Source organism: Oculina patagonica, chromosome 8 (genome assembly GCF_052425735.1).
Source record: "Oculina patagonica isolate OP01 chromosome 8, crgOcupat, whole genome shotgun sequence".
In the NCBI taxonomy this organism is placed as follows: Eukaryota; Metazoa; Cnidaria; class Anthozoa; order Scleractinia; family Oculinidae; genus Oculina; species Oculina patagonica.
Genome location: NC_135765.1, coordinates 34275397 through 34303065, shown reverse-complemented (window position 1 = coordinate 34303065; position 27669 = coordinate 34275397). Strand labels below are relative to the sequence as shown.

General features: G+C 36.9%; 2 protein-coding genes across 2 annotated transcripts; one reads left to right on the top strand and one right to left on the bottom strand.

The window, feature by feature from the left end:
* Positions 1-1532: 1532 nt before the first annotated feature.
* On the bottom strand, positions 1533-27540 carry LOC144662117 (transmembrane 9 superfamily member 2-like). The gene is made up of 21 exons (XM_078522858.1): positions 27274-27540; positions 25219-25286; positions 24536-24593; positions 24381-24419; positions 18832-18959; positions 17731-17863; positions 17412-17539; positions 16589-16709; positions 15515-15600; positions 14587-14695; positions 13599-13731; positions 9688-9749; positions 8683-8740; positions 8242-8299; positions 7963-8064; positions 7794-7851; positions 7599-7652; positions 5849-5946; positions 3395-3506; positions 2193-2364; positions 1533-1720 (listed from the first exon to the last, which is right to left on the bottom strand). The coding sequence occupies exons 1-21, from the start codon at positions 27409-27411 to the stop codon at positions 1653-1655; spliced, it is 1983 nt and encodes a 660-aa protein (XP_078378984.1). The 5' UTR covers positions 27412-27540; the 3' UTR covers positions 1533-1652.
* LOC144662114 (uncharacterized) lies at positions 21105-23159 on the top strand. The gene has a single exon (XM_078522855.1). The coding sequence runs from the start codon at positions 21105-21107 to the stop codon at positions 23157-23159; it is 2055 nt and encodes a 684-aa protein (XP_078378981.1).
* Positions 27541-27669: the final 129 nt, after the last annotated feature.

Genomic DNA, 27669 nt, shown 5'->3' with positions numbered 1-27669 from the left:
GAACTAGGTCGTGAGTACAGACCTCATTGCGTTTGGTCTGTACTCACAGCCTCAGTCAAGATGCTCCCACACGATACTTCTGCTCGGTTGACAAGAGCTTATTTTAAATGTAGAGTAATTTATAATGCAAGTATAAGTCAGCACTTTATTTTATGCACAAAGCGATGCAAAGTCTCTGAGGCAAGTCTAATCATCACATATTATTGAAAATGGCCCATTACATAATTATATGTTAACATTATTTATCAATAAGTTAAGAAGCAACTCCCCAAAACTAAGCATGGTGGGGCAAATTAATACACTTTACTTAGGTACACAAATCGACGTTGGCCTTCACAGCACAGAAACCTAGAAAACTAACTTTACACCAAGCCATATAAACTAGACTACTAAATAAGAAGTCATTAATAACGAGAATGCATTACACAAACTAGCCTTCACCATCTGCAGCTTTGATTCGAACTACTCTCTCCTTGACCACAGAGTTACTGATTTTCAACTCATCAGAACATTTTGTCCATTTTTGTCCAAGTTAACCTTCTTCACCACAAATAATTACTGAAGAAACTCTAATACTGGCTAGAATGTACATTTATTATAAATACGGTGGTTTTAACCAGGAGCTTGTAGAATGGCTGCATACATATAGTTGTAAAATAAACACGGTCAGAGGATGAACAAAAGTCGTTTTCGGTAAATCTTTGTAGAAGCTCTCGGGTTTCCGAGTCTTATTGTCCAACCAAACATAGCACGAACACTTCTGAGTGCTGGCGAACGTGTTGCCTCAGCTTGGCACTGCCTAGCAACACCTCTTTCTTTTCAGTTAATGTATGGCCAAAAAAGGACCGAACAGCCACTTGAGATTTTTTCATTATACATAGCTCCTTGGCAAGCACAACGTTAATAAACAGATGTACAAGGTGCTATAAAATTATTGACCTCTAAGCTATAAGCCTGGTAGGCTTAGTTTAATCATCTTTCTATCTAGAGTTTTCCTACACCTTGGACATGTTGCCTAAAAAGCATACTTATTTACCCACTAGCAATCTTCTTTCTTTATTCATCTTTATCACACGCATAAATCAACACTACTTTTATATGTGCGTTAACTGTGCATAACTACATTAATGTACGTATTATTACACTGAACATATCACAGGTGTTCTGGGCGATTAAGTGTTCAAAGTTAACAACAAACACAACTAATATGACAGTCACATTTGTAACTACACTAACTACACCAATAATTCTTAACCACACACTAAAATCTTAATTCGAATAACGATTACATTTTTTCGTTAGCTTAAAAGCATAGAGGATTTTCGCCTATTGTTTAATTCCCCCGCTCCGCGAAAATATCAATTTCGTTTCATCGTTTTTTTGCGGAGTAAAGACAACTTTTTTTCCTAGAAATGACCAAATCCTCAATTCCCAAAACCTGCCTTCTAACATTTTCTCTAAAAAGGTTAAGAGATAATGGGGGGTTGTTCCCCTCCCCCTGCTCTCCCCCCCCCCCCCACTACTGAGTTCCCCCTCCCTTGTAGGCCTGAAGTTACAGTCAACACAGTCCTTGTCAAGGCTGGTCATTGCAGATACTTTGTTTTCGGTCTTCTTTTCTCAGATATTAAATAATTAATTTTCCACTGTGCTGGTTAGTCGACTTTGACGATGCTGTAGATTTTTCTCACAAAGAAGAAGCAGGCGAAGAATCCCACAGTACCTAGAACAAAACAAATTAATTAATTTTCTTGTGCAGTTTCCCGTTCAGCGATCGTTAAGGGTAGCGTTTGGCTGATCCTGCACATCTGGGGGGAGACTATGATCCCAAGTGCACATAAGCCCCCTCTGTCACATAAAAACTCGCATGGCACCCCCCCCCCCCCTCCACACTGTCACCCGAGACACCTCGTCCAAAGTTTTGTGGAGTGGTGACCAGGAATTGGTTAACTTCTTCAAAGCTTTTGTACATGTAGAGCTCTGTATATTGTAGCCTTCTTCTGAAGAAAATTCTCAGGTTAATAGGTTTAGTTCAAGGGACCAGTAGATGGAAACGGGCACTTTAAATGACTTCATAACAAAAACCACCTCCATTGTTTAACATGCATGTGCGCCTAATCCCGTCAGGATAAGGTGTTTACTATGGAGTTATTTTTACAACAAACAACAATTATTATTCTAAAAGAAGGTCTTACCAGTGAAAAGAAAGAATATCAGCACCATGATAAGAGTGTAGCCAAAGTACAAGAAGGTCGAGGCTGTTCCAGTGATCGTCAACTTGGTGACAAAGAAATGAATAGAGTACAAGAAGAAATACACAGCAGTACAACCACCAGTCAGGAATGACCGCCACCACCAGTGATAATCCTACAAACACAAAATCATTCAGAATGAAAGCCATGACCTGTTACATGTACGCTGTGTACTGGAGCCAAGGCAAGTGTGTACAATATCAATTACAGTGGAATCCAGATCTCTTAAACCTCCACAGGAAATGAAAATTGGTTTTTGGCAAAATTTGAGTTTGGAAAGTCAAGGGAAAAATTGCAGTGTTCGAGAGAGTGAAACGACATTTGGTTTGAGTTATCTGGAGGTTCAAGAAATCAGGATTGCACTGTAGATACAACACAGACCTTATTGCTGCACAGTCACAGCTTTAAAATGTCAAGATGTATACAGCTAATTCGAAAAAGGTTGTTGGAAACAAGCACAAAAGTGCACGCGACAAGACCGAAAGGTAGTATGGGTAGAAGTAAAGAGCTACTGCACGTGCAGAATACTAATAAGATGGCGACATGACTAACGCGAATTTGCACGTTTTCTTTTTCTTCAGACATGTGGAAACAAGGTACTTTTGGCTACTCTGAATTCTAGAAGAATTTTCTAAACTCAAAGACATGCGTCATTAAAAGTAAAGCTACAGAAAAAGGTCTTCTGAGATGAAAAACAAAATCTTCACGTGCAAAAATACAAACTTGTACATTTTCTCTAGGCTAATATGCAAAATTCAAGTGAATACCCAGACCACCTGACGGTCTTGTTGCGTGCACTGCACTTTCAAGCTTTTTTTCCGACAACCTTTCTCGAATTAGCTGTATACATCTGTATGAAAGCCATCACCGTTTACGTAAAAATTTAATGTAAACAACAATCACATTGTATCTTTTTTACATTTACAACAAGTAAACTCCTTTGTTTTTCCTTCACGAATATTATTACTAATCTTGATCGATATCTACAAGTGTATGAGAGATTTAAACACTGAACTTAAAGGTTAAGCTAGTAATTAAAGGCGAATAATTCTAAAAAGCATGGCATAGCCTGTGTCTACACATTGTCGGACAAAACATGGAAGGGGTGACACAATTCTAGTATAAAGTTGATTTGAACTCCTTACCTCCGCACAAAGATGGAAATAACACAACAGAATGGTCGTCTCTGATACAGTCAACAGCAGGATTAAGCACACAACAAACAAGAAACCAAACATGTAATAGATCTGATGTGACCTGATTGAAAAGAATTGACAGCAAAAAACGTCACTAAATTGTTAATACGATGTACAGACACTAAAGAAAAGAATATAGAGAATACTTGAGAAAGTCTGTCTGGACAATGAGAGATAAAACTAGAAAAAAAAACATGAGTAAAGTTTGTGAACATGTATAATTCTGAATTTTGGTCTGTCTGGAGCAAGTGAATTGCCTGTAACAAGGTGTCAGTGTGTACAGGGGATCCTGACTGTGTTTAAAGATTATGGTCTTTTTTTTCCAACCAAGATAGGTGAAGATATCTGGCAGATGACAAGGTCGACTTACTAGTTGACTTGTAAAATACTTATAGGTGTGTTTAGGGAAGTGTTTGACTGTCTGTGTGACTTATAGGTGTGTATAGGGAAGTGTTTGACTGTCTGTGTGACTTATAGGTGTGTATAGGGAAGTGTTTGACTGTCTGTGTGACTTATAGGTGTGTTTAGGGAAGTGTTTGACTGTCTGTGTGACTTATAGGTGTGTATAGGGAAGTGTTTGACTGTCTGTGTGACTTATAGGTGTGTATAGGGAAGTGTTTGACTGTCTGTGTGACTTATAGGTGTGTATAGGGAAGTGTTTGACTGTCTGTGTGACTTATAGGTGTGTATAGGGAAGTGTTTGACTGTCTGTGTGACTTATAGGTGTGTATAGGGAAGTGTTTGACTGTCTGTGTGACTTATAGGTGTGTATAGGGAAGTGTTTGACTGTCTGTGTGACTTATAGGTGTGTATAGGGAAGTGTTTGACTGTCTGTGTGACTTATAGGTGTGTTTAGGGAAGTGTTTGACTGTCTGTGTGACTTATAGGTGTGTATAGGGAAGTGTTTGACTGTCTGTGTGACTTATAGGTGTGTATAGGGAAGTGTTTGACTGTCTGTGTGACTTATAGGTGTGTATAGGGAAGTGTTTGACTGTCTGTGTGACTTATAGGTGTGTATAGGGAAGTGTTTGACTGTCTGTGTGACTTATAGGTGTGTATAGGGAAGTGTTTGACTGTCTGTGTGACTTATAGGTGTGTATAGGGAAGTGTTTGACTGTCTGTGTGACTTATAGGTGTGTATAGGGAAGTGTTTGACTGTCTGTGTGACTTATAGGTGTGTATAGGGAAGTGTTTGACTGTCTGTGTGACTTATAGGTGTGTATAGGGAAGTGTTTGACTGTCTGTGTGACTTATAGGTGTGTATAGGGAAGTGTTTGACTGTCTGTGTGACTTATAGGTGTGTATAGGGAAGTGTTTGACTGTCTGTGTGACTTATAGGTGTGTTTAGGGAAGTGTTTGACTGTCTGTGTGACTTATAGGTGTGTATAGGGAAGTGTTTGACTGTCTGTGTGACTTATAGGTGTGTATAGGGAAGTGTTTGACTGTCTGTGTGACTTATAGGTGTGTATAGGGAAGTGTTTGACTGTCTGTGTGACTTATAGGTGTGTATAGGGAAGTGTTTGACTGTCTGTGTGACTTATAGGTGTGTTTAGGGAAGTGTTTGACTGTCTGTGTGACTTATAGGTGTGTATAGGGAAGTGTTTGACTGTCTGTGTGACTTATAGGTGTGTATAGGGAAGTGTTTGACTGTCTGTGTGACTTATAGGTGTGTACAGGGAAGTGTTTGACTGTCTGTGTGACTTATAGGTGTGTATAGGGAAGTGTTTGACTGTCTGTGTGACTTATAGGTGTGTATAGGGAAGTGTTTGACTGTCTGTGTGACTTATAGGTGTGTATAGGGAAGTGTTTGACTGTCTGTGTGACTTATAGGTGTGTTTAGGGAAGTGTTTGACTGTCTGTGTGACTTATAGGTGTGTATAGGGAAGTGTTTGACTGTCTGTGTGACTTATAGGTGTGTATAGGGAAGTGTTTGACTGTCTGTGTGACTTATAGGTGTGTACAGGGAAGTGTTTGACTGTCTGTGTGACTTATAGGTGTGTATATGGAAGTGTTTGACTGTCTGTGTGACTTATAGGTGTGTATAGGGAAGTGTTTGACTGTCTGTGTGACTTATAGGTGTGTATAGGGAAGTGTTTGACTGTCTGTGTGACTTATAGGTGTGTTTAGGGAAGTGTTTGACTGTCTGTGTGACTTATAGGTGTGTATAGGGAAGTGTTTGACTGTCTGTGTGACTTATAGGTGTGTATAGGGAAGTGTTTGACTGTCTGTGTGACTTATAGGTGTGTTTAGGGAAGTGTTTGACTGTCTGTGTGACTTATAGGTGTGTTTAGGGAAGTGTTTGACTGTCTGTGTGACTTATAGGTGTGTATAGGGAAGTGTTTGACTTGACTTTGAACGAGAATAATCAATGGAAACATCTACTGACATGTAATTATCACATACCAAATGCTGTTCAAGATGAAGAATAACTGGATAAAAATGCAGCCAAATGGCAGAACACCTCCCATGATTATCCCTGGGCCTGCTCTGGTGTAAATACTCTGAAGAAAAAAAGAATTTCTGACATCAGAACAACGTTTTTAAAATTCAATAATATTACCTTGTATTTAACAGGATACCAGCTCTCAAGGAGTTGTATTTAACTGAATGAGAGTCCTGCTTTATTATCAGTGAGACGTTACCAAATGCAACGGGAGATTTTAGCATTAGCCCTTATCAGAGACACTTTACCACAGCATGTGTGCAAATCTTTAATTCAAAGAGCGTAGCCCAAGGCAAAGTTACTTGCTCATCTCGAGCAAGAGTTGGCTAATTTACATTACCTGCATACAAAATAGATACAAAAGAATTTCCATACTCAAAAGTAACTTTCAACGTCTTGTCTGTTTTTTGTGAAATGTGTTTCTCACCTTGCAATACAAGAATCATGTCTCGTGAGACAAAAATTGCATATTGCAAGGGTCATTGCAGTAACTTTTTTGCAATAAACTACACTCTTGTTTTTATAAGAATCCAGTTTATAAGAATATCGAGGCTGAAATTTGCGAATTTTTAAGAATATTCTAAGAATAAAGCCGAGGCTGAGATTTTGAAAAGAATATAGTTTTTAGTTGAAACAAAATCAGGTATTTTCATTTCCGTCACTTTATCTCTGTAAGGCATGCTTTGTTTCAAGCCAAAACGGCCAGGCTGCAATGAAAAGCAATGGTACATGTGCACAATGTAACACGATACAGATCTGGACACCAAACACTTGTAATTGATTACCCAATACTTTCTAATACGGAAATGTCAAACGGTATTTTCTAAGAATGTTCCTAAGAATATTTTCAGCCTAAAATCGGCAGAAAAAAAAAAGAATATTCTGCCTGGTTCGGAAAAACTGTATTCTTATAAAAAAAAGAGTGTAGAGGCAGAATGTAATTATATTGCAAGAAAGCACTTCAATTTGTCACAAAAAAAAATCTGGGAGAAAAGAGTGCAATTTTAGGCAAGTGCTTTCACTAATGTTTTAATTTCGATTTTTAACATAACTGCCATTTTAGTGTCCCACTTGTAATTGCTTGTAATTGCCACGCGCGTTTCTGCGCACTTCAAAATTTGATTTTATATGTTTGGCATTTACCCATGCTCAGTTCTGACTACCGCTGATCTTTGCGGGTACATACGTGCGCAACACGCGTGGACTTCCCCTCGCTTTGTCTGCAAAACTTTTCGGCTCAGGATTTCATGGAATCATTTCATCATTTCATGGAATTTAGCCAGTTTCAGTTGAAGCCAGTTGTGCCTCTTAGGTCTTACTTTTAAGTATTTCTTTGTCTGAATAATCATGTGTTTGACAGCAAGCTCAATTAAGCTGAAACGAAAAAAGTGGAATTGACTCACTATCTCCGACAAGATCGATCGTAGCACATGCGAATTTGCTTTTGTAACTCGAGCAGTGAGATCCGAAAACATTTTGACTGATGAACATCAAGTTTACTTAAAATGTTCTTGTTGAAACAACTTCAGTTGAACGCGGATTTTTTCTTAAATTGAAGAAAAGCAACCTTGCGCTGGGCCGCCATGTTTGTTTTCCTTTTCAAATCTCGCGTGTGACTCGTGGGTATGAAGCGTGCCACTCGCGCTAGTCACCAGACTTCCCACGCAAGAAAAGCTGGTACGAGCCACCTTTAGGTTAGTAGTACTGTACCTGATCAGGGATCTGCCGAGGGATTTGGTTGGTACGCACTGGCTGTTCAATTGGCTGAAGAAAAAAACAACAAACACAGCTCAACATAAATTAACTGAGATAATTTCATACCAATGATTAGTCTCTATATTCCCATGACATGCATACTAGACTTAATATGGTCATTTTAAGGAGAAATCAGATGTGTTTCAATACCTTCTTTTTGAATCCAAGGTAAGCACCCAGGAATGTAAGAGGAACTGAAATGCCAAACCTGTCGAATAAGAAGGGTAGCTTAACTTTTTGTTCTCAAAATGTGTTTCATAAAATAAATGGCAACAAAATCACCAGGTAAGTGTTAATATTTGGCACTTTTTAAACTCACCACATGGCTAACAAAGCGAGTAATGTGGTGAAAGGAACTGCAGCTGATGAGCCTTCAGCCCACAAGACAAGATTCAACAGGAAAAAAATGCCAAACATCAGTCTGCAACGTGACCAAAACAAATTAGTTGCAATGTAATTATAACAAAAAAATCACAAATCCATATACATATGTTACATGTACAGTGTAAGTTCTGATAAATAAATGCAACCACAATTAATTAAGATTTTATGAAGATATATTTTTCTTTAAGCGGTGCAGGATTTTAATCATACTCACCCAGGGAAGAAGAATGCGGACAGCAACACATTTGTCTTCCATAATTCACCACCAACCACTGTATAGAAAGACAATAAATGAGTGTTACATGGGCAACTGTTTATGACGATTTATGATTCAAACAACAAAACATAATCATAAGAGACTATCATAGGGGCACTACAGTGTCTACTGGATAGGAATAACAGCTAAAAGTAATTTGTTGATGTACAGTATTAGAAGGATAATCCTCCTGAAAAAAGAGATCAACTACCAAGGGTGATTGTTGTTATTTCTTTCCAGACTGTAGCCTGCATGCAGCTATCTTCTATTTCCATGTGAGGAAATACATGTACATGTAGGACACAGCTGCATGCAGGCTTCTGAGACTGTCCCTTTACTAGTGAGAAGCCAGAGAAAAAAAGAAAGGCAACTGCATGATTTGCAAACTGTGCCACTTACTCTTGTAAATTCTGGCAGAAACATAACCAGCAGGAGATCCAAGGCAAACAAACAGCACCTGAAGAAAATAATAAGTAACAGGTTGAACATGTAATTTTAGTAAACACAATCTTGCATCAGCTTCTTTTAAAAAATAATGGAACAACACATATGAACATGAAAAAAAAAATGGCAGAACCAAAGTTGGCTTTGATGTCTTGGTACTTAAAACAAGATGATATGCAGGAAGTACAGTAGCAAAACATGGCTAAGTTTACATGAATGCATGAATTCTTTGGTTTTGGTCTGTCAATTATTAAGTGGATTAAAACCTTTTACTGTAAAATTGAAAGCTGTATTCTTAACAATGGCTGGTCAAGTAACTTCTTCCAGCCTCAAAGAGGTGTTAGGCAGGGCTGTCCCCTTTCACCATATTTATTTAAATTCTGGCAGCGGAGATATTGGCCTAGACAATCCGGAGTAACAGGAAAATAAAATGTTTCTATGTAGACAATAACGAAGTCAAGTTAAGCTAATGCGCAGATGATACTACTCTTATCCTAGACGGGTCAAAGGAGTCCCTAGTCGCAGCCTTACAAACTTTAGAAGATTTCAGCAAGATCTCTGGCCTCAGGCTCAATGATAGTAAAACGGAAGCTCTTTGGATCTGCTCTAAGAGTGGGCAAGAAAAAATCTATGTACCAGGAAAAGACTTAAAATGGCCAAAATGCAAGGTAAAAGCACTTGGTTTATGGCTGTCATGTGGAGAGGTTTGATTGTACATGTGGGACAGGCAAAAACAGTCTGTTTAATTTGTGGTGATTGCTTTTGTTTGAAAGTAACATGACTTTGTAAAAGTTAATTCAATGACAGACCTCATTCTTTAGTTGTTACAGATTAAGATACACAGGTATGGGTTCAATAAGGTGAAAATAAGGTCAGGCCTAAACCAACGGAAACAACTTTTTGTTCAAAATAGGATGGAGTTTCAGATAGCAGACACTGTATAAAGAAGGTAATACTCACCAGAGCACAAGTCATTAGGGCTCCACGGTTGGCAGGCGACAGAAATCCCAGGCAAGCAAATACTGACAAAATATTTATCAAAAACCAAAATCAGAAAGAGTGTTATACACAAATACACAATGCCAGCCTTAACAGAATAAATCCAAAATCAAAAATCAAACTAGATTGTATATGAAAAGTGATTCTCTTATGGTCAACTGTGGTAAATGCAAAGCCATAATGCACATGTTATGGTGTGGTTTAAATTAATCTTTGGTTTAAAATTTTTGAAACCAGTTTGATATTTATTTCCCTTTGTTTCAGATTATTATGAATATTATGTGACAATGAAAAATAAAAATCAAACTGGTTTGAAATTTTTTAAACCAAATACAAATACAAATTTAAACCACAACACATACATAAACATGATACATGTATGAACTCTAGTCAGTCAAAAGATACAAAGATAACAATACCATGAACCTACAGAAATCAAGGAAAACAAATGCAACTGAAAAGGGAAATGATCCTTGACATGCAGCAGGGCCAAAATGATGTGTGTTGTGATTTTGTCCTTTCTTTCTTGCTGTGACTTGTCCTTTTTGTGTATTTGCAAAAATATATACTTATTTTCAGTTTTTCCCCTGATTGTTTAAGCACTGAAAGCATGGTTTCTTCGGAAAACAAATTAAGCAAATTTCACTTTCAACAGAACTCCTCAAACAAGAAGCTTAAAGACCTTAAAGCTTAAAGCTTAAAACCGGGCGGTTAATGTTTAACTACTTGATAAGGCAAGTACAGCAAAACTTTTAAAATACCATTAAATTAAGTAACACACGATTCTGTGGTTGTTTGTCCATGCTTGGACAAATTCCTGCTTAGTCTTTCAAATTTTTATTTTGTTCTGAATACTGAATAACCTCGGTATTTTTAGATTTTAGTTTCTATCTTTGTATAATGGCAGATTAGCTGAATAGTGCTATATAAATATTATTATTATTATTATTATTATTATTATTATTATTATTATTATTATTATTTTGCACTTAAAATTTTTGAACATAAAATTTTGAACTGCTTCTAAAAAGAGAACCATGAAAAAAGTCAAAGGTTGCGCGATACAATCAAGCATAGATTTTTATTCAACCCCCCACCTTCCCCTGTTTCCCTTTTCTTAGCCATTCACCTTCGAATCTCCCCTTTTACTCCCCTTTCCCCCATCCGTTGCAGCCTTTGACTCTACTCTCTCCCATCACACATTCTACTCCTCACACTTCTCCCCTGCCCTCCTCAGCATTTGGTGGTGGCGCCAGCCGAGCAGCAGTTTGTGGGTGAGTATTAAACTGTGACACACAAATCCGAGGTTTGCTTAAGTTATTCAGTTTCCGTGAGTTATAGTAGTGTGTCAAAATGTCCTTCATCGCATTAGCTGCTTTTATCAACATGCCTGGATAAATGACTGATTAGGTTGAAAACGTTTGGTGTGTTCATAATCTTGAATAAATGAACTCAAACCAGTTGAATGGCATTTACAAATGATCTCCGTGCAAAACAAACAAACAATTAGAAAGAATTCGTTAAAAACAAAGAAGCGTTTAAGGTTTTTAAAAAATTGTATTATGCCAAAACAACAAAAAAAAAGTTAGAAAAAATTAGAAAGCTTTTAAGCTTTCAAACATGTGAGCTCTTTAAGTCAAGTTGATTTTTTGATCGAAAAAGCCTGCCTATCCGCTGCATTTTAGGATGCAGTCACGCATACGCCAGTTCTACTTGTGTGATTATTCATTGCAGATCATTTCTCCATCGCCGATCGGTTCCGACTGAAACTCAGAACCCTTGAATGAAAAACAAAAAAACATAAACTTCTCGCTAAAAAGAGCGGAGTAACCAGAAAAATACAGTATTAGCTACTGGTTGAACAAAGCAAATCACCTAAATATCAAGAAAAAAATTCTTCAAAACACAATTTCAAATAACGGATAATAAAAAAAGGCTAACATGCATTAGATCACGCGTATCATGCAGATAACACCACACGGTGTGTCTTAAATCTAATAGATGCTGTTCGTTTCAAAACCTTGAAAACGAATAAAACTATTCATTTAAATATCAACAATAACAGAAAATCTTTAAAACAAAATTACAAAAGAAAATAAAAAAGACTAAAAAAGGGCATGCATTAGATCACGCCTAACAGATGCTGTTCGTTTTAAAATCCTAAAATCCCAACTAAATGTGAAAAAAGAAAAAAAGATTCAAGATGAGGCCAAGAAACATTTGAATGGCATTACTGTAAAATTTTGAATACTTAAAAAGCCGTGAAATTAACATGCCGTGATAAAATTTAATTAACTATCCGCGCCAAAGGGCAAGTTTTCATTTTGCCGTCAATTATTTCACTCGATGGCTTTACCGATCCTTTTAAAAACTCCATTCTAGCTTGTAGAAATTATTATATAATTACTTTACATTTCCATTTTGTTTTCTGAGCTCTTGAAAAGTGTGCGAGTAATGTTTTTACATCAAGAACTAAAATAAGGTTGTTTTGTTGTGCAAACATTCAATTCGTCTGTGACAGACAACTTTGTCGGGCCAACGGTACATGAATGAAAATGCATGGACAAAATGGACACAATTCTTGCTAATTGGAAAATATCTTCAAAGTGGGGTCTGGCCGAAAAGTTCTTTGGCTACCAGCCGTTTTCAAAAGCAGAAGCTTGCTGCAAAAAAATATTGCGTGACTGACGTAATGGCTTTTCATGTACAAAAAGTCGAACGCTTGAATAACACAAAAATATATATTTCACACTTAACAGAAATCAGGGTTAAGATAAAATTTTAAATAGGAGAGTGATCAAATAGCTCCTGCTGAGTAAACATCAAAATTGCGTGATTTGAATCCTGGCCAAGAAAGCGGCCGAGTGAACTACTGAGACAAACAAGGTAAATACGGTGCCTCAATCTATAAATAGATGTTATTTGTTTCAAAAGCCTGAAAACCCCAACTTAACGTGAAAAAATAAATGAAACATGAAAAAAGTTTCAGATGAATTTTTATTCAAGATGGGGTCTGGAAAAGTTTTGAAAGGAATAAAGAAAAAGAAAATTTCAAAACCGTGAAATTTTGTAGCCGTGGTAGAATTTAATTACATGCAATTACCTAAACCAGGATTTCATTTTGTAGTCCATTTGTTTTACTTGCTGGCTTTACGGATCCTTTCAAAAATTCCATCATAGTTCGTAGAAATACTATACATTACCATTTTGTTTTCTGAAGTCTTGGGAGGTGTGTAAGAAAAGCTTTTACATCAAGAACAAAAATAAGATTATTTCGCTGTGCAAACATTCAATCGTCTCTGATACGCGACTTTGCCGGCTCAAAAGTGTACACGGATGAAAATGGACACAATTTTTTCTATTAAATGGAGAGCATCTTCAAAGTATTCCGGCTCAAAAATTCTCTGGCTACCAGCCCTTTTTTTTAAAGCAGTTATGCGTGAAGCTTGCTGCAAAATCATTGCGTGACTGACGTAGCAGTTTTCAATAAAAAAAATAATTGCTTGGACGTGTCAAAAAAATCACCGGTTTCGCAAACCAGTACTCAAACGCTTGAATAAAACAAAAATATATATTTAACGCTTAAGAGAATTGAGGGTATTAGATAAAATTTAAAATCGGAGAGTGATTTAATAGCTTCTGCCGAGTAAACATCAAGGGTACGTGATTTGAATCCTGGCCAAGAAAGTGGCCGAGCGGGTCTGGAACGATTTACCGACAAGACTACTACTACTACGACGAAAAAATTCCGGGCGATTTATGAACCGGGCCGGCCCAGTCTCCCGCCCGGTTAATTAATTGCAAACTCAAAGCAAACATACAGTTACTTATGTCAGTCAATAAAACCTCGTCTACAAAAACCGTTAGCTTACCAAGTGTGAAGAACATCATGATGAAGATCTGTGTTCCACATCCCAGCATCACAGACAGTAGCATACCCTTCTTGGGAGGTCGGAAAACATCTCCATGAACCAACTTCCAGCCAAATTCTTCTTGAGCATCCTCCTGGAATTACAATCATGTAAATCAACAATAAACATAGCAATGTTGAGAGCTTGTTTGTTAGATTAACCCTTTGATGTGGTTTATGGAACCCCTCTTTTCACTGTAGGTTTTTGCCCTTATAAGAACATCAGAAAAATTTCCAATAATTATTATTATTAAGTAGATAGCCCTGAGCCTGGTCCACAAGATGAGATAGTTATTTATTGGTTATGATGTTGTATGGCACCATTAAAGGACACCATCTTGGATTTCATTACTAATTTTTTTACTCTGGAAGTCTAAAAGTTGTGAAAAAACCTTGAGGGGTGTGGCATCAACCCCTCCCTAAGTTAATTTCTAACTATGTTACTGTTATCAAAATAGTCCTTATTTTTACTTTGTTCACATTGCATGTAACCTGAACTTTATCTCAGTGAACAAGTGAACAAAGAAACAAACTCAGACAATACATGTACTGTATATGTATTTCTACATCTTGACCAACCAAGCTCAGTCGATAACAGTGCTACATACTAGTTATGCAACGCTTTCGAGTGGTATACTATGGAATATCCCACGAGTCACTTGTATTTTCTTGGTATACACACTCGCCTAAAGGCTCGTGTGTACACCGAGAAAATACAAGTGACTCGTGGGATATTCCATAGTATACCACGAGAAAGTGTTGTGTAAATATTTTATACCATGCCATAGAAAATAAGCTTACTAAATTTCGCCGAGAATAAGATCGCAGCGCACATTATGGGAAGGTTGAGTTGAATACCGTCGAATATACAACGGCTTTCCTGAATTCTGATTGGCTGTATTTTCTATGGCATGGTATAAAGTTGTATAGCCAATAAAAATCTGACATACCGCTGATTCTATCTGATTGTAACGGGCAATGTCCTTATGCAGAGTTCGCAACATAATCATGGCTACCATGCCAGACAAGAACAGGACAATAACCAAAGAATTCATGATGCTACAGACAAACATGGTAAAAAGAATCACGTCAGACAACATATCTTTTACAGTTCATGAATGTGCATGTAGTCAAGGTTACTTGTTAGCCTTCAGTCCTAAAATAAAAATTATTTCTCCTTACAAAATAATATTACTATTAATACATTTTTTGCAATACTGTTGCAACAATGTTTATGTATGTAAGTGCGGAGAATGTGGTGCCCAATCAGGACAATACTTGACTTTAACCTACATGTACGTGTATGGTTAACTCATCAACAAACATTATTGATTTCATGATTGTATGATGAGGACAAGAAAGTGTATTGTGTAAACAAATGAGCAGATGGAAGAATACAACAGCATTTAATGAGATTTACATGAAAGTTTGTATGTGCACACATAATAATTATGGGTTAAAGAAAAATTAAATATTTAAGTTACTGCAAAAGGAATGGATCAATAAGAACTCTGCATAGTCATTGACTCTGCTAATAAAATCAATTGAAGATTATCTTTCTAATAAAAGAAGTTAATTCGGGGCTCAAAAAAAAGTGCCAGCTGGTCGTCTGGAACAACTTAAGATTCTCCTGCCAAGCAAGTAACTTTTCATTTTTACTAGCCCGATGGGCAAGGGCCCAAGCAAGTCGTCTGAAATGCAAAATAACCAAGACAAGCATGCATGCAATGGGAAAGCAAAATTTGAGAGTTTCTTGCTCAAAGGGCAAGTTGAATTTCAAGCTTTTCCGATCCCTGAATCATTTTTATTAAAATTATCTTTGAAATATGGCTTTTTGTACTTACACTTTGTTGGGGTACAAAGAGAGATTGTTCTCACCTAAACCACTGGATCTTGGTATGTGGCATTGAGTCAAGAATGTAGTCCCAACGTGACGCCCACTTGTGATTGGGATCTTTCTCTTGCTAAAAGAAAAATTAATGTTAACTTTTAATTCAAATACAGTCAAACCTCCACTTGTGAACACCTCCTGATAGGTAGAAACTCCCATAAGCAGCGGCAGCATACCAACACTTCAATGTACAGTGTGAGACGCCTTACCGTGGCCACCCAACAAACTTTTTTACAAGAGTCATCTTGTAATATTTTCGATATCACTGCGTTTGGTTTATAAATAAGATGTAATAAGTATCTATTTGATCATATTCAACTTTGCAAGGAGGTGTATTCGTCAAACAAATACTAATATTACGAGAGCACACTTGTAAAAAAGTTTGTTGGGTGGCCACGGTAAGGCGCGTCGCACTGTAAACATCCGATAAGCGGACACGTCTTCTACAAAGACACAGTTTCAGTTCCCAAAGATGGGTCTGCTTAAGAAAGGTTGTACTATATACAAATGCTGGGTAATGCTTTGCTGCATTTTAATACAGTCATGTCCAAGAAAGAAATTCTAGAACACACATAAATTGTACCACAATGAAGGAATTTTTTTCCCAACATGTTAATTTTGTGACTTTGCAAGGGTGATATAACACTTCATTTTGAACTTGCTATTGGTAAAGCTACCTTATTGCTACTTATTAAGTCCAATGTGTTGATCTTTTAAAAAATGCAAAACATCAGTGTCACAAAGATTATTTCTTGTATATAAATTAGCCATTACTAAAAAATGAAAGCTGCACAAAATATAACTTCCAACCAATAATTCAACTTAATTTTGTTAGCTCAAAGGAATTTATCAGAAACAGCAGTGAAACTTTCAAGAGATTGAAACAAAACTAACATGTAAAGGGGTTGATAGAATGGTTCATACATGTACACTCTGAAAGTAAGACAACAACTAGATGTACACATTGTACATACGTGTTTACAGTGTACTGCAAACAAACAACCAGTGAAACAGGCCATAAAACACAGTATTTCCCTGGTTATTTTACTTGATTGACTTACAAGAAACATGACAGAGTAGGAGTAGGTGATTTCAACTTTATCCGTGCCTTTGAGCTCACTTGCAATTCCCATAGCTGGTAAATCAGGTGAATCACAGTCACCCTCACTTTTGTGTTCAATGCTGTAACAGAACAAAACTTGACATTACTACCAGGATTTCTCTTTACAAGTAAAAAATGTGATGCAGAAGAATGCAGAACAAGTTAAGAGAAATTGAAAAAATCTTTAGAAAGCCTACTAAGTTGTGAAAATCAAACAAGCCAGAAAACAAATTGGGGCCTACCAAAAATTTTAGAGAAAACGATCTGCACTGAGTGCAAAATCTTCTTTTGCCCTGGGCATAATTATTCTAATAATTTTGTCTGACTACACAAACCTTATCTGCCCATCCTGAATGGTTTTATTGTATTCACTGTGACCTGCAGGGTGGTCTCACTAGTGTGACTTAAATATTATTTTGAAAACAAGTTTGCCTCAACCAATTTCATCTATTTAGGGTGTGTTCTTTTCACATGTAAGCAAGTCACGATCCTACTGATCCAAGATCAGTCGGATCATGGTGCATCAAAGGAACTACTGAATCCACTTGAAACAAGGATTCATCTGTTCTTTTGATGCACCATGATCTGACTAATCTTGGATCATTGATCCTGTACCAGATCATCCCATTGGAACATACCCTGATCAAAATTTATTATTAAAAGTAATTTAATTGCCCCCCCCCCCCCCTCCCTGTGTAACTTGGCCTAATTAAAATCATTCCTAATGATTATAGCTTCAGTGCTATCTTTGTGTACAATGTACATGCTTGAGGGGTAAATACCTTCTTGGTGTAACTTTTGCTGACATCAGACGAGATCCATCCCAGTCTTCTCCTGTACCATCATGGTATTTGATTTCAATATCGACATGATTGAACACGTAGTGCATCCCTTTTTCATTAAATTTGGTCTGCAGATAAACAAATACAAACAGTGCTTGTCAGCAAAAGGAGTGTTTTAAAAAAGTCATTGCAACATTGCCACTGACAATACTTCTTTGTGATGATTGTTAGCACAAATGCATGTATGATTATTACTGTGACTCACAAAATATCAAAGTAACAAAAAACTTGTTTGCACAAAATAATCAGCAAAACTTACACTCGTCACACAGGCATCACGTGCTTGTCCATCTTCAGACACGTGACAACCAATAGGAAATCCAGTTGAGCAGTATTTGCTTTCTTCATCTGCGACTTCGTAACACCATGTAACAGGCATGTTGTCAATTATCCTGTGAAAAGAAGAGGATTTGCCGCATTAGTATGACCTCTTCATTAACCCTTAATATGTTGAAATTATTCCTAAAAACGCGTTTTTTATAACCGTTAATCGATTTTCTTGGCCCTACGGTCCAAAAGTTCTCTAAATTCGCTAAAAATGCACTTTCTGACAATGCAGGAAGATTTTGATGAAATTTCCATGGAAAAATGTACAATATTTTACTTTGGCGCATGCGCATAAACCAAAATTTGGACTTGTTTTTTTTTTTTTTTTTTTGCTGAACCTTTCCGATTTTTTTCCTTGCTCCTTTCCTTTTCGTTTTTCTCTGCTTTCTTATTCTCTCTATCTTTTACTCTGTGCACTTCTTCTACTGACGTGTAAATTAGTGACGTCATAAGTGGCAGAATGGCCATTCCTCCAAATCCCGGAATAATCCGCGCTTAGCATGTTAAGGGTTAATACTGACACTTTTCCTTGACCCAAACAAAAGCTCTCTTTCTCACTATGATTGTATCTGAAAACCTCATTAATGACCACTCCATTAATAACTTAATTGATTATCAACTAGCCGCTGTAGCAAATTTGGAAAATCTGACTTTTCTTGAAAGCATCAGCCCTTTATCAGCACACCTTGTTTATTAATTTACTCTGTTAAATCAATGATTCAATACACCAAATGGGATACATGTGCACCTTACAAAATTGAAACTGAAACATTGAAAAACTGTTTTTTTTTATGTAATTTACAACACTTATACTGTAGAACACATCAGGTGTGTTCACGGTACAATGAACTTGAGTTAAGCATGTTAAGTGAGTCAAAAAATATATACCAGTAATCAAGCATAATTGACAGGTATACAGGTACCACGATACACAACATGGTATGTTTATTTTAACAGACCCAGTAATACAACAATGTTCAGTTGAGGGGTGAAAATTACAGTACATGTTAGTCAAGTAAGTGATGTCTCTTACCAGTGATTCTGATAATTAAGAGCGATACCACTTCTCAAAAATTCCAGCTTTTTCATATCTTCACTATTACCACCTTGGTAAGTTTTTTTACAAAGAGTTTTGCATTTCACTTCTTTCTTGAATGTTATCTGTTATAAACAAACAAAATTTTGTATTGGTGCTTGAAACAATCTGTATGTGCTACATTTTATTCCAGTAAATGTAAAAGAGAAATTTACATGTATGATTATAATAATACATGTTAACTTGTATTTTGTAATAATAATAATAATAATAATAATAATAATAATAATAATAATAATAATAATAATAATAATAATAATAATGATAACAATGATAATAATAATAATAGTAGTAATACATAAAAAAATAAATGATAATGATAATAATTCATATCTTTAAAACACCAATTCCATAAAATATGCTCAAAAGTGCATATAGATATTGATCAGTAGCACGCTTGTCACGTACAATTGTAAAAATCAGAGGTTTGCTAAAATCATTTAAGAATATCTCTGCGCGCAATAACCAGATTTGCCTAAGACTTTCCAAAATTGTTACACATATGTTATGGATAGTTTTGGGCGAAACAAAAGTAAAATAAAGGATCTAAGAAAAAAAAGAATCCGAGCCGATTTTCAAAGTTAGCGACCAAAACATGGCGTCACGCGTAACACGCACAGGGTTTACAATTCAACATTTTCCCGTTTTTGCGAAGTTTTGTTTCGTTTATAGCCGAAAAACTTAACAGAAAGTAAAAATGGTTTTGTTATCAAATGATTGGCAAACAGAATTTGGGAAAATATTGTTAACTATTTCTTATTGTCAACGAAAGTGTTCACCATATGATGCGTCACGCTTCAGGTCTTGAGAGAGACAGAACATTTTAAATTTAATGTGCGGTTCGTAATTTATGTTTAACAGAATATTTTAACCTCAAAATGTAATGCTCATTAGTTGATTTTCACTTCCCCTTAATTTTAAGCGCTTAAATCGAAACGTTGTGGAGATATTAATTTTTTTCGGCGTTCTAAACAGTCAGCAAGCGATGCAATCCGCCGCGTGATAATTTGGTCGCCCAATGTTTTTCGCCGTGTTGTTTACAGTGAATGATCTGGAGTTTGTCAATGTTGACATAAGCGGAATGCTCACACGGCAAGCTAAATTTTGGTAGCAAAAGCGATCGAATACGTTGAAAGCCGACAAAAATATTGGCCATTAAGTTTGTTCTAAACACTGGGACGGCAAATTCGATCCTGGGAAGGTAAATGATCGAATTTCAACGCAAAAACAAGCGCGACGCTCTCGCTGCTTCGAAGCCTTCGTTCGCTTCGAAACCATTGTAAGTTCACAGAATCAATCGGTATTGTTTTAGATTTCCTTATTAGGAAGTAAAATATTGCAAAAGGTCAGAAAATGAGCGGGAAACTCATTCATGCACGTCCGCGTCGTCCTGTATGTCGTAATCAAGTTTTGGTGTTGTTCGCAAGCACGAGGCCGTGAAATTAAATTCGAAAATAATGGATTCTGGAGTTTCTAGGATTCAGATGTGGCGAGAACAAAAGAAGAAGGAAAGACAAGAGAAAAGAAGGGCTCATTATGAGAAAAACAGGGAGAAGATCATCGCAAAGGTCATTGACGGCAGAAGGAAATGTCAAGAAGAGAAGAGCGGACGCGGACGATCTATGAGAAACAAAAATATCTCAGTCAAAGATTCCACAAAAAAACATCGGCGGGAAAGAAAGCAGAAGAAGACAGCTTCGGAAAATAAAGAGAGACTCGAGAAAAAAAGAAAGATGGCTAGAGAACGAAGTAAGAGATACCGGCAGAAAAAGAAAGACCAAAATACACAGGTTCAAGCAGAAGCCATGCCGCTCGAAGTTCCCAGAACGCCGTTCCAAAACAGGATGGCAAAGAAACGTGCTGTTGGACGAGTAAAAGAAAGTCTCCCAGATACCCCGGAGAAAAAAGCCGAAATAATGGCAGCTTTATCAGAAAGTCCACGGACAAGGAAAGTACTAGAGAAACGCGGACTAATCAAAACACCAGAAGAGGAGAAAGAAGTAGTTGCACTAAAAGCGCTTGCTAGCGACCTCGCTCAAGGTCTTAAAGCCATCAAAAATGACAAGTCGAATAAAGGGAGAGCTGCACTTGGAGCGGCAAAATCACTTTCCTTTGGCCAAAACGTCAAAAAGAGCAGAAGCCAGAAAACACTTGCAAAGCTCATAGCCTTGGATCGAAGAAGTATTAGGTCAGGAATTGAGAAACGCGAAATGATTTTAAAAGGCGAGGAGCCCAGCTGGCTTGCAACGAAACGAAAAACCAGGCGGGATGCAGTAACTGAAGAAACAAAAGAGATCGTTTATGATTACTGGAAAATTGTGGCAAGTAGGCCGACAGGCAACAAGAAAGATTTGATTAGAAAACGCGTTGGAGTGAAAACGTGGGTGGAACATCCGAAACACGTGCTTGAAAAAACCCAAACGGAAGCTTACATAGAGTTTACATCAATGCACCCGGAGATAAAGATATCCCAGCGAAAATTTGAAAATCTGAAGCCTTATTTTGTTCGTGGGGCAAGGGAGCGAGATAGACAGACTTGCATGTGTCGTCAGCATGTTGAACTTCAAATTGTTTTCAAAGACTGCATGAAGTTTAGGAAGAAAGTGTTTGATGCAAGTATAGAAGATAATGAAGCGGTTACAGAAGTATATTCTTCAGTTGGAAATATTATTGAACAGACACTTTGCCCCAAAGCTGAAAATCAAAATTATCATAAATTGAAATGCTTGAAAAGGGAGTGCAAAGACTGTGGAGTTGACAAGTTGGTTTTGCTGCCAGAGGAGAAAGAAGGTGCTGGCAACCATGAAGTGAAATGGAAACGGTATGAATATATTCCAACTGGAAAGTTGACTGCTGATGGAAAGGAAATGAAGAAAATAGCCCTTGTAGAGAAGAACACAGGACCCAAGGAACTGTTTGATTATTTCATGCAGCTGTTAGGACAGTTTCCTTACCATTCCTTTCTTGCTAAGTGGCAACGTGAACAGCTGGATTCCCTTCTCGAAAATCTTCCTCTGGATCAAGCTGTGTGCATTCATGACTATTCTGAGGGTTATGCCTGTCGTTTTCAAGACGAAATTCAGTCCCAGTACTTTGATGTGAACAAAGTTAGTCTTCATGTAACAATTCTGTACAGGCATTCAACTGCTGAGGCTGATGGTATCCAGAGCACAGAAGAGGAACCAGCAATCTGCAAAGAGCACTTGTTTGTGATCTCCGATGATGCCACCCAGGATCATGACTCTGTCCTTCATATCCAAAAGTTAATTTCAAAGTATTTAGAAGAATCAAAGTGCACCATCAGAAAAATGCATGAATTTACGGATGGATGTGCAGGGCAGTACAAGAGCCGGCACTGTTTGGGTGACTTGTCATGTTCCCTGGCAGCCCTTGGATATACAGTACACCGAAATTACTTCGCTACATCCCATGCAAAGGGAGAACAAGATGCAGCTGGCTCCCATGTCAAACAGAAGGCTACCTCAGCAGTTATTTCCAGAAAAGCAACTCTATCAAATGCTAAAGATCTTTGTGACTTTCTGAGAGATAACTTCTCTGAGCCAGCTGCATCCTCTTTTCCTGCTAGGCAGAAGTCTGTGCAGCTTAAGAGGCGTGTCTTCTTCTATTTGCCCTCTACTGGTGAGCTGAGTGTTGCACGCAACCGGGAAGATGGAAAATTCTGCAGTGTAAAAGGCATCCGACAATTTCACTCTGTGAGGACTTGCAGTGAACAGCTGAAAGTCTTCACAAGAGAAAGATCTTGTTACTGCCATGATTGCATGATTGAGAATTTTGACAACTGTGAAAATAAGGAATGGGTGGATGACTGGAAGGAGATTGCTCTGTCAAGAGAGCCCTCAGGTACTACAACCAGAGCTACAGAAGATGCAGGCACCATTGAACATTCAACTCGACTTGCTGATCTTACAACAAAAGACAGCATTGTGGCCGTGGCAGCTGAAGAAGACAGTCACTATGACTATTACCTTCTCAAAGTCACCAGCAATGGAGTCACTTTCCTTAAAGAACATTTTAATGACCCTTATGGAAACATCTATTCCAGAGGACAAGCTGTTCTTCTGGGAAATTTCTTTTTAAGGGAGAACATAATTGACCGCACATACAAATTAGATGAGAAGGTGGCAGCAGTCTACCCAGGAACTGTGCGGTACATTTGTGGACCGCTTGCACCAAAGAGAAAAGGGCGAAGGCCAATTTTTCAAGTTCCTTTGGAGGAACATGAACAAATTCTTGCATCTCTCTAACTGTTTTTTATTCCTAGTAGCTTAGAATTAACTTTTTTGCTAACATTTTTCTAAATGAACTGTATTTATGCACATTTTACAAAAGAAGGCGTGGCCGCAATGCATTATGGGTAATTGAAAACTCGCTTGAAATGCCTCCGATTTGACTAAAATGACATAATTGTAAGATAGGATCAAATTTTGTTCACTTTCCGAGATATTTCTAACAAAAATTAATTCTTTATTAAATTTTTCAATTTCACCCCTTTGTTACACCTTTGTACATCAGAACTGTGCTACTGATCATTATCATACAGTAGTTGTCACAATATGCATACATACATACATACATACATACATACATACATACATACATACATACATACATACATACACTTTATTTTCACTTGAATTTTAGAGTAGCTTTAAATATTATATTAATATTGTAGCTAATATCTTCGAAAAAATAAATAATAATAATAATAATAATAATAATAATAATAATATAAAAAAAGTGTAAATTTATGTAAAATGCAAAATGTGAAAAAAAAAAATAGTAAATGCAACTAAACAAAAGTCATTCCCTGGGATGTTCCTTTTAAACTCTGTAAAGTCACATGTTCTTATACAGTCAGGTAACGCATTCCATTGTTTAGCTGCGAAGTATGAGAATGAATGAAGGCCAAAGCTTGTTGTTCTAGGCTTACAAAGGGACAAAATGTTATTGCCGCGTAGATCGTAACAGGAGGACCGAAGTGAGAACATATTTTTCATGTAAACTGGAAAATGGGGAAAAAACAGGCTTTTATGCAGTAACATGTAGGGCAGGCTGGAGGGCTTGAAAACTCTAAACCATTTGGCAACACTGCCTTTTAAAGTGAAGTATCTTTATACAAGACTTGACTATAAAAAAATAATTAATAATCGGGGCTCAAAACACTATCATCTGGTCATCTGGGACAAAAAGATCTTCCTGCCAGAAACTTTTCATCCTCACTTGGCCAATGGGCCCAGGCAAGTCTTCTGCCCTCTACATTTTGTAAATTGTAAAAATGAAAACTAAGACAAGCAAACAACTGCCCCAGGGGGAAAGCAAAATCAATTATTTTATTTATGAGCTGCTTGTCTGAAGGGTAATGTGTGGTACCCTTGAAAAATAGAACACTGACTGATGGTTGCCTGTTGCAAGGTATAGCATGTGTGCAAGTCAGTAACAGTCTTTTATGTACAGGGTGTACTTACATTATAGCTAGACGGTCTTATCCTTTCCCCAAACACAACCTACAAACAAAATAAGGAATTATATTAATTGCAAGCAATTAGGAAACCTAAAAAATAATGATGATGTTAATTGCCAATGCTTCCAAGCTACTGTATGGAGATATTTATCACTTTACCTGGCCAAGATTTTCTGTGGGTGATGATTCGCTTAAGGGAGGGGAACAGAAATCAAAGCTGCAAGAGAAGGTCAGACACAATTATCATAATTATTATTAATAAACATTATAAATTCTGTTATAATTATATACTACTTATTAACCGAGAGTGAGGTCATTACAGGGGAATCTCAGACCGAGGCCTTGATGTATTGACCGAGCGACAGTGAGGTCAATACATCAAGGTGGAGGTCTGAGATTCCCCTGTAATGACCGAACGGACGAGGTTAATAAGTTATTTATTATATGGCCTTTAAACACGATTTTAAAAAAAGAGTATAATCAAGGGAAAAAAAACTGGAGGTAAAACTCGCTCTCTGTGGCTCTCTTCGTCGCTCATAGTTAAGAAGTATCGGTATGCTTATATTTTTCTTTCAGTTATTGAAAAGATAGTTATATTTTGTCGGCATTTTTTTTTTTTTTGCCCCCTCGCTAGTAGCTTTTACTCAGAACTCAAAAAACCGTCGAGCCGAGAAAAATTGTCATAATGCCCGGTCATTACAAGAAAATAATGCCCGCTCAGCAGCCAATCAGAGCGCGCATACTATTGTAGCCATATAACAAATAATAATAATTATTATTGTAAAGGCTGCACTGCAAAGTCTATTTTTATTAAAATAATAACAAAAATGATAAAAACAAACCTTGCATACTCATAAGGTATCACTGATTCCACAGAGTCTAGTCGGTTGACAAACAACTCAATTTGGGACTGTAAAAGCAAAAGTAGGTATAATAATATTAACAGATAATAAATGATTTCAAGCTGTTGTTTTTTTGCCAAAGAAAACCATTTCAAATTGACCTGAATGCATGCTAGCACTTGAAATTAAAGTTGCGACTGATTTTACAAGTTTAAGATATCACATGGATAACAAAAATTATTAATATTTGTTTTTGGTGGAAAAAAAAAACATCAAAGGTTGTGCCACCATCCAACAGAACTTTACCGCTTTGAACAAGAAGTTATCAAAGAAACATAAAGGGTGTTTCCAGGGATGCAGGCATAATAATTATGCAAAACTCTATCATTTCTGGAAGGCCCATAAACAATATTGATTTACAACTGTGATTATGTAAACACTGTCCCACACTTGAAATTTTAACAGCTGTCGAATATTCAAATTGAAGTTCATTTACCTGAATATGCTATTTTAATTCATGATATTCATGTACATGTCAATGAGTGACAGTGAATTGTTGGGCAATTTAACAAAAAGTGTTAGGCAGGATATGATAGACTAGCTTCCCATTCCAGGAGATTTGCATTAATTTGTAACAATTCTCCTAGTCACTTATGTACAGAAACTGCAAATGACTCGCAAGGTACCTACTATAAAATTATAGACAGAATTTTATCTTTTATATGGGAAAGCACGGCACATTGTTCAAAATAACATATATATACTGTACAGTACAGCTGAGAAATAAGAAAACACAAACACGCACAAAACATGTTGGCAAAAAAAAATCTGTGCGCATTTTGAAAACCCGCTTTAAAAAGGCACAAATAGCAAAGCTCAAAGTATGTACAAGGTTGCTTTTTAGTTGCCCATTGTGAATGTTCTATTGCTTATTTGGAATCGCCCTACAAGACAAATCAATAAATAAAGAGAGCAAACTCTTTTTCACTAGGGAGAACCAGAAAGCAGAGGAAATTGAGCCTAATGAGTGGTGTAATAGCATAGAATTAAGATTTAAGTTTTTTAAACTTTAATTCTCCAGTTATACACTAGCAACATCTTCAAACACAAAGAATGTTTAAATCTACTCAGTGTATTGCATTAAACAACAGCCCCAACACAAAAACATCAACATAATGACAGAAGGAAAAACACTATTTTCTATGCATCCTTATGTCTGTGTTGCAGTGTTATTATGTCATTTTGTCACTATATATTCTGGACCATGCACCGTAATTGTATGTATAATAAATTATCCCAATGACAAATTTTTTTCAATGCCTCGGTGGTTGTCAAGGAAATCAATTTTTTGCATAAAAAATTCAACACAACAGATGTGGACATCTTGAATAATTCTGAAGAGGAATAGTGCTGGTGAAATCCTTAAAAAGTCGAATATCGTTCCCTGTCCAAAATAGCTAAAAATAGTTCTTGCATAAGCAAATTAAATACCATATATATATACGTAATCGGTTTATAATAATACGACGAATTTTAACACGTGTACTGACCCACAGAAGTTAATGAAGTGAAAAAACCTTGCACACGTTGTTTTGGCTTGAAGCAAAGTTATAAAGATACGAATTATGAATTAGGCAACAACTAAGCTGAATCAAGAACCAACATGATGCATTAAAGCTTAAATAATTGTAAATGCAAGTAATAACAGTGTGTAGTGTCAATTTATTCCAGAATGTTTTATTGTACATGTGGCGCTCAGATGAAGTTATTATTATTACTATAAACATCACTGTAGCATGAATATGTTCAGCTGAAATCGGTAAATGTAAGGAACATAAGCTTAAGTTACGAAAGCAATTCAAGTTTAGTTAAAACTCCTGCAGTAGGCGTAAACGAAATTGTCGCTTCAGTACTACATGTCTCCCAATCAGATCAGTCAGACATATTGGTAAAGTTTGGAGATAAATCCGCTAACTAAGACCGTAATAGTTCTGTGGATGATAGGTGAACCAGAAAGATGGAGGAAATGCACGTGAAAACTTTTCAAACACTTACCAAACAAGCAGGATTTGTTATTTTGCCCGGTTCACAATACGAAACAGGAGCCAGACCAGGTAGGTAAAACGCAACGCAACAAGAAATCCACGCGCTCAAAACCAACAAAACAAACCCAGGTGAATTGTAGCTCTCCATATGCTTCTACTAAGCGGTTTTCCCAGGTCCGAAGATGTTAAAAACTGGTAAATAAGCGATAACAAACTACTGTACGAACACACACTTTCACCAAACTTCAAAATTCGCTTGTAGCGGCTTTTATGCGCAGTAAAGAAATTCACCTATCTGCGCATGTGAGTGGCCACGTCATAAAAATTCCAAAATGGCGCCTCTCTCCTCAGTGCCCGCTTTTCTTTTGGTCAGCGCAAAAAGAAAAGCGGCCGTTGGTAGCGTAGG

Bases quoted from the DNA above. Each gene is read 5' to 3' on its own strand.
- LOC144662114 (XM_078522855.1), top strand. From the start codon at position 21,105: ATGATTTTAAAAGGCGAGGAGCCCAGCTGGCTTGCAACGAAACGAAAA.
- LOC144662117 (XM_078522858.1), bottom strand. From the start codon at position 27,411: ATGGAGAGCTACAATTCACCTGGGTTTGTTTTGTTGGTTTTGAGCGCG. The intron at 8,741-9,687 runs GTGAGTATTACC...TATTTTCTTCAG, and splicing joins CCCTAATGACTTGTGCTCTG to GTGCTGTTTGTTTGCCTTGG. The intron at 8,065-8,241 runs GTGAGTATGATT...GTCACGTTGCAG, and splicing joins TCCGCATTCTTCTTCCCTGG to ACTGATGTTTGGCATTTTTT.